We start from the raw sequence: 6,709 nt of genomic DNA, 5'->3' as shown, positions 1-6,709 counted from the left end.
TGTATGCAATCTCATTACTACATGAACTACGTCCACATAGAGATCATCTGTAATACTTTTGGCAGAAGTGCCTGAAATGCATAATGGCAGGAACTGCGTTCACCTCTTGGTGGCTGCACATTATCCTTGTTGGAAGTGACATTGTTATAAAAGGTTTACATTTAAAAGTAAAGAAAGTTTTTTTTAGAACTGTATACATGAACACTCTGTATATACTACAACATGCACAAATCAGGAATGTGTTCCATCAAATAGTTGAATCATTCACAGCAAAGCTCTCTGTGTTCTGCCCAATCTCATGCAAAAAAGGTGGATGTTAGAAAAGTCATGACTTTTGACTATTGTACATTTTGGTGGTTTGTATTGAACAGCCTTGTCAGCAAAATTTAATGCAATTATTTGGTGTTCAAAAGCTTCAAACCTATTCAAAGTTACAAAAGCTGATCTGCTCTCTGATCCTTGCAGTGGTTCATATCTACATACATTATATCAAATGTTGTATCAGGATTATTTAGATAACAGCAAGGTTTTATGGAGAGCTAACAGCCTCAGAATGTCACTACTAAACACTGTAAGATTGAATGATTTCTTTTAGGGCTAACTCAGCCTTTTGGTTCACTGCGGTGTTCTACCAAAGACTCAACTGCATCTGTTCAACTGACTGCAGTTTGAACTTTGCAGTTTGGAACTATTTTGTGCATGAGATTGTGGTGGAGCACAGTGCAGTTTATATTAGAGACAGGTTGCTTCTGGCCATGTGGTTTCTTTTTTTAGTTGACATTGAAAATCACTATATTTATTAGTGGAACTACAACTTTTAATATTCAGTTTGTACTCTTTAATGTTAGGTTTTTAAGATGTGCCTGAATTGTTAAATTGAATCTGTGCTGTGCATGGTGAAGCAACAGGCAGAGATTTTCACAGTAGAACTTTATTAGTACAGTAGAACCTCAGTTGTCCGGAACCCACAGGAAATGGACGATTACAGATAAGTGTAGTTTCCGGATAACTGAGGTTTCCTTTTCTCAGCCATTCAGCTCTAGACCCATTCACCTCTAGTGCTAAATGGCCGAGAAAAGGGAAACCCTGATGATGCTTAAGCTGTCACCCGGGTTTCCCTTTCCTCAGTCAATCACAGAGTGGAGCAATTAGTTAAGCTCTATTGGTTGCTCCGTTTTTTTGATTGCCACAGAATCTCGGTTATACGGAACTCAGATCCCAGATAACTGACACCTGACAGCTCTGCAAACTTTTTCCCCGCAAACTAGCAATGGGTAATGAGCAGTCACTGTTTATTTTAGTTTGTGATCACACAGAGAGTTTCAGCTCTGCGTGGAAAAGTGTTACTGGTGTAAAGGGAAAATATGGGGCAAAAAACACAGTAAAACTTTACATACAGAAGTCATAGAAATATGTATCGGCATAGCTACACCTTCTATATTGTCCCTTACAGCAGTAACAGTACTGCTTCCTGAAGAAGCTATTGAATAGTGAAACGTGTCAGAAATCCAGTATACGATCTCATTCATTGGCACTGCTGTCTATTGTATATGAATTTTAATAATCTTTGTGTGTTGTATCACATAGTACTAACTACTTTGCATGTATGTGCTCTTAAACATTTTGTCTCACTCCTCTATGTATTTGGAAGGGGAAGCTAAGACATATTTGGTATAGTTGGTATACAATAAAAATGATATTTTTATTTTTTGGATGATTTGTCATTTTGATGTTTGTCATTTTATAGGATCTCACTTTGTATTGTTTGATTTATACTTTGTTATAATCTGTGAGTGTGTGATCGGCGCATGTGTATTGCCACATTTTTATCCCATAATACATTTTGGTCTGCTTTTTATAATATTGGAATTGTGTTGTTTTATCTGTTAGATAACTGCAAAAATACCTCTTGAAGCAGAAAGCTTGTGAGTCAATTATTTTCCTGTATTCTCTGCCCCTGAGGATATAGAGGTGACATGACTATGTAGTCTGTAAAGTTCTCAGCACTGTATAAATATGTGATAATAAAATAAGGGGGAGATAAGCAGAGCCTTCCTTGTAATACAGCAGAAATACAAAAGGCAGGGCTGACACCCTATAATAAGGAATTCAGAGTTGCGTTGTAAATTTCTGCCACATCAGCAGATATTTTCTGTACTTACAGTGAATTTAGCAGGCAATACCTTGAAGAAATAGGCCTGTATTGCAGATGTGTATGAAATATTGCCTTGGTATATGCTTTATTAGGTCTGTAATGTGAGCTAAAGGCCATAACATGTTTGGTAACAGACATATCTGGTGTCAGTGTTGTATGACAACATATGTAAAACCCAAGTTGTGTATTGTGCTCATTACAGCCCATGGACAAGGGAAATGCCATCCCTATAATCCCCCCACTGGCACCTACTGCCCCTTCCTCTCCCCCATGCACAACCTACATGGCAGACTCTCTGCGCGCTCAGCACTGCCCCCTGCTGGATGCTCAGCGAAGCGAGAACATTGACAGAAGGCGATAGAAGCGGCCAAACAAAGCGAAAAAAGCGGCTTCACCTCCGGTGCCCATTACCGCTGCCAGCCTCTTCTCTCCGGGCAAACACACGACAGGGGGAGGGGGAGCGCTCCACCCCGGCTACCTATCGCACGTCCCCGGGGGAAAGACCACAGGGACAACCGAGCCAAGATGGTGAAGGCGAAAAAATCTCCGGCTAAGCGAACGACCCCCGAGCGCCTAACCAGGGCGGGGGGGAGGCTGGAGGCACCGAAACCCGAACCGGCGGCCCCGGACACCAAAAAGAGCAAAGCCAAGAAGGCGGCAATCAGGAAACAGGTGGAGGAGGACCACAAGGAGGACAGGCATGGTAATGAGGAGATCATGGAGCTGGGCGAACAGAGGCAGCGCTGGATCAACTTTATCAAACAGCACAGTGTCAGCCCCGAGGAGGCAGCCAAACTTCTGCTGGACTCCTAGTGAGTACCCTCACATATGTTCACCTGGAGGAGGGGGGCTATATATATATATATTCACGTGGAGGAGGGGGGCTATATATATATATTCACGTGGAGGAGGGGGGCTATATATATTCACCTAGGGTATGTACTATTACCTGGAGGAGGGGATGCTATATGTTCACCTGGAGGGTGGGGTCTGTACCATTACTTGGAAGGGGGGGGGGTGCGTACCATTACCTGGAGGTCTAGGGTGCTATATATTCACCTCGGGGTCTCTACAATTACCAGGAGGAGCAGGGTGCTATGTTTTCACCTGAAGCACAAGGGTTATACCATTACCTGGAGTAGGGGTTGCTATATATTCACTTGGAAGGTGGGGTCTGTACTATTATCTGGAGGAGCAGGGTGCTATGTATTCACCTGAAGCATGGGGGCTATACCATTACACTCATCTGGAGGGTGTGGGCTATACCAATACCTTCAGTGGGGAGGGAATATATAATCACCTGGAGGGTGGGATGTACCATTACCTGAAGGGGCAGCTGGCTGTCACCTGCATAATAGAGTATATGTTGGTGGTGGCAGGGGTTCTATACACTTGCCCGAAGAGGGGCTTTATAATTACATTAAGTGGAGGGGTGTATATACAATCAGCAGCTCTGTACAATGGTTTTGTTGGGGTCCACATGGGCACCCAGCACCTTACTTTACCTGATCACATGGCTCCAGGTGTGTTCCTAGGAGTCTCGCATTCAATATATGCCATCTGATGCCCAAAGCTGATAATATCAGGGGCAGGAAGGCAGATAATCATGGAAGGAGTTCCACCATGGCCAATGGCACATGCTCCTCTAAATAATAGGCACCATTCACGTTCTCTCAATGAATTACACAGGCCCTATAGAGTGCTTTTTGTTTGGGGTCTTCCATGGTCTTTGTTTGGCCAGGCACCGGCATGGCATGAGGCTGGCAGCAGAATAGGCAGATTGATTTGTTAATACAACATTGGAACTCACATTTATTTCATTTCTGTTACCATTATTCATCAGGAACCTGAAATACGAGGGGGATGTATATAATCGGCAGATGCAGCACTCCTTATAGCACGTGCTTATTTTGTTTTTCTAATAATGTTCTGTCTGGCTCAAATGGGTGAGATTAGATTGGATTTATTGGGGTTTTATTATTTCTCTTCATTCAGGGTAAAAACAATTCCCTTATACCGCAGCTCGATTCACATCACAAAATGGCAGCGTGGTGTCTATAGACAAAGCTGTGAAATCCTGGAGGTGTGAATACGTATAGAGTGTAGTACATCACATAACAATATATGGAATGATTATATTCTGCTGGGTATCTGTATTCCTACAGCAAGGACAAGAATTACTAGCTATGCTGATCCTGCTGTGTATATGACTTGCCTCTGCAGGTAGCCATGTCCTCGTTACAGGTATATTCCGTGTCCTTTCCGTGCTGAGTACATGACGATCCTCTGGTTCTAATACAGGACTGGGTATCTGGTTGTATTCATTGTCGGAGCATTGCTTCCCAACACAATATTCTGTTCAGTGACTGTTGTGCGATGCTTAGATGTGTGTTGTTTATTTTATTACTATATACTTATTACTTGTATTATTTTACTTCATTATCTTCTACTCAAAATGTATATTTGGGTAACACATGTTAAACACAAGGATGCACAAAATGCATAGAGGTTAAGGTGGAAGAATGAAAAACACAGAATGTAATTTCTTTAAAATCATTTTCACATTTTGTTTTTGTGGGTTTTTTTTTTTAGTCTTTCGTAAGGTTCTGTCTCTGATTCCTGGATTTATCTATTCTGCACATATAGTTCAGGGTTCATTATACATACTTGCTTCCATCATGGGGGAAGATATAGGAAATGTCTGATACAAGGATATAGAATTTTCTGTTTGATAAAATCATAAAAAGAAAGATATATACAAATTTGATGCTTGAATGAATGAATTTGCCATTCACCAAACATTTGCTGGTGGAGAATGAAACATAAAAAAACATGTAAAACACACAGAAATGTCCTCAATAGAGTATGTTTGATGAATGTCAGGTTCACTTTATTGATAAATTGACCCTCATGGTTCAAATGTAAGGAATGTTAGTTTATTTTATTTATTTTTTTACTATTATTATAATACTTTCTTGGTTTTTCACAAAACAAATATTATCAACACAACATTAAACAAAAACAAAGCTAACAATATCACAATGATATTATAATTATTACATGAAGGAAGAAACATTTATACTTAATAAAAAAGGAAACAAGAAGCCATAAATTAACAAAAACACACAAAAAAATAACCATCAACCATAGATATACATTACAAATAATAACTTTCAAAATTTCTACAAAAATCTTTTCTTTAATTTTTATGCAGCACTAGAAAATACCATCTGGAACTTGGTGGCCAAATTCTTTGTAAATAATAGAAAAAAAAATTGAACAATAACATAAAACAACATAAACAATAAACCTTCTTATATTCTGCAAATGGATTTTAATCATTCCAATCAGTAGAATGACAACAAAATCAGGCTGACATCTGTTGATTTAAACATACTGTATATAATGAGAATCTGGTTATGGGATGAATACACTAAGCACTATTCACATCACGTGTGAGATAATGGGGTGCTTGTGTGGCTTTCAGTGCATCTCCTTTGGGGTTGAGGTATTATAAGTCAAAACATTTTTGTTCAGTTATGTATAAATTTTAGAAAAGTTGGAACCTCTGTTATTTGGGGTTTTATTAGAAAGATATCCCCTCATATTGGGCCATCTCATAGGGGTAATCTTGATATTGGCAATTGGTCACCAGCTTTAGGATTGCTAGGATTTCCTGCCGGACTATGGAATTGCTGGTGATGTATTGCAGAATCCCCCATGTGACCCAAACCTTTCTGTTCTGGGGACCTTTTAGGAGACAAGAAGAGAGAGAAAATCTGGAACAAAGAAACAGATAATTAAAAGCTTAGAGAAGTTGTAACGTTTACCCACCTAACATTAAAAAATATATATATCTTTATTATGTCTGTGTTGCAGTAGAAGAATTTTCAATTCCTCTCCAAAAAAGGTTATTCTTGGGGCAATAAGTGAAGGGAAAACTGAGCCAGGGACAGAAGGTAAACCCTACAGGGGGTATAATCTTTACCCTGTATATTGAAAACTAATAGATACACTTTAAAGCCCATCTTAGGGCAAGTAAAACCCTCTTTGCACCCATTTATTTTGTCACAAATTTTTTTTCCTTACCTTGTGTAACAAAAAACACTTGCCACCAAGAAACACAAGTCCACCATTCAGGGCCTTTGACATCACCACTTTCAGATGTAATGGATTGCTAATCTAGTGCTCTCTTAAATCAGATTGTAATGTGTATGGTGACCCTGACAAGATACAGGTAGTCCCCGGGTTACATACAAGAAAGGGACTGTAGGTTTGTTGTTAAGTTAAATTTGTATGTAAGTCGGAACAGGTAAATTATTTTAATAAATGAAATTGGGACAGATGTTTGTCTCAACATATTATTAGGCAGCCTGGTGTCAGTTACTGTATAATGTGAGCTAATCACAAACAAAGCAAAAAAAAAAACTTTATGGAGCATAAACATCCATTATCTTCTGGAGCAAGCTGTACTTTGATATGCAAAAAGAAACAACTGCAGAGTTTGTCTTGGTCATTAAAGAGTTATAAGAGCTTGCAGAACAGCAAAAGACT

General features: G+C 39.4%; 1 protein-coding gene across 1 annotated transcript in view; it reads left to right on the top strand.

Moving 5' to 3' along the window:
- The first annotated feature begins 2,460 nt into the window (after positions 1-2,460).
- The window catches only part of CENPV (centromere protein V), a 14,955-nt gene continuing 10,706 nt past the window's right edge, over positions 2,461-6,709 (top strand). Inside the window, exon 1 of the mRNA XM_072417928.1 lies at positions 2,461-2,967. Coding sequence (XP_072274029.1) covers positions 2,681-2,967 — 287 coding nt within the window. The 5' untranslated portion in view covers positions 2,461-2,680. The remainder of the gene's footprint in view (positions 2,968-6,709) is intronic.

Source organism: Pyxicephalus adspersus, chromosome 1 (genome assembly GCF_032062135.1).
Source record: "Pyxicephalus adspersus chromosome 1, UCB_Pads_2.0, whole genome shotgun sequence".
NCBI lineage: Eukaryota > Metazoa > Chordata > Amphibia > Anura > Pyxicephalidae > Pyxicephalus > Pyxicephalus adspersus.
The sequence above is the reverse complement of the archived record's forward strand: the minus strand, read 5'-3'. Positions and strand labels throughout refer to the sequence as shown.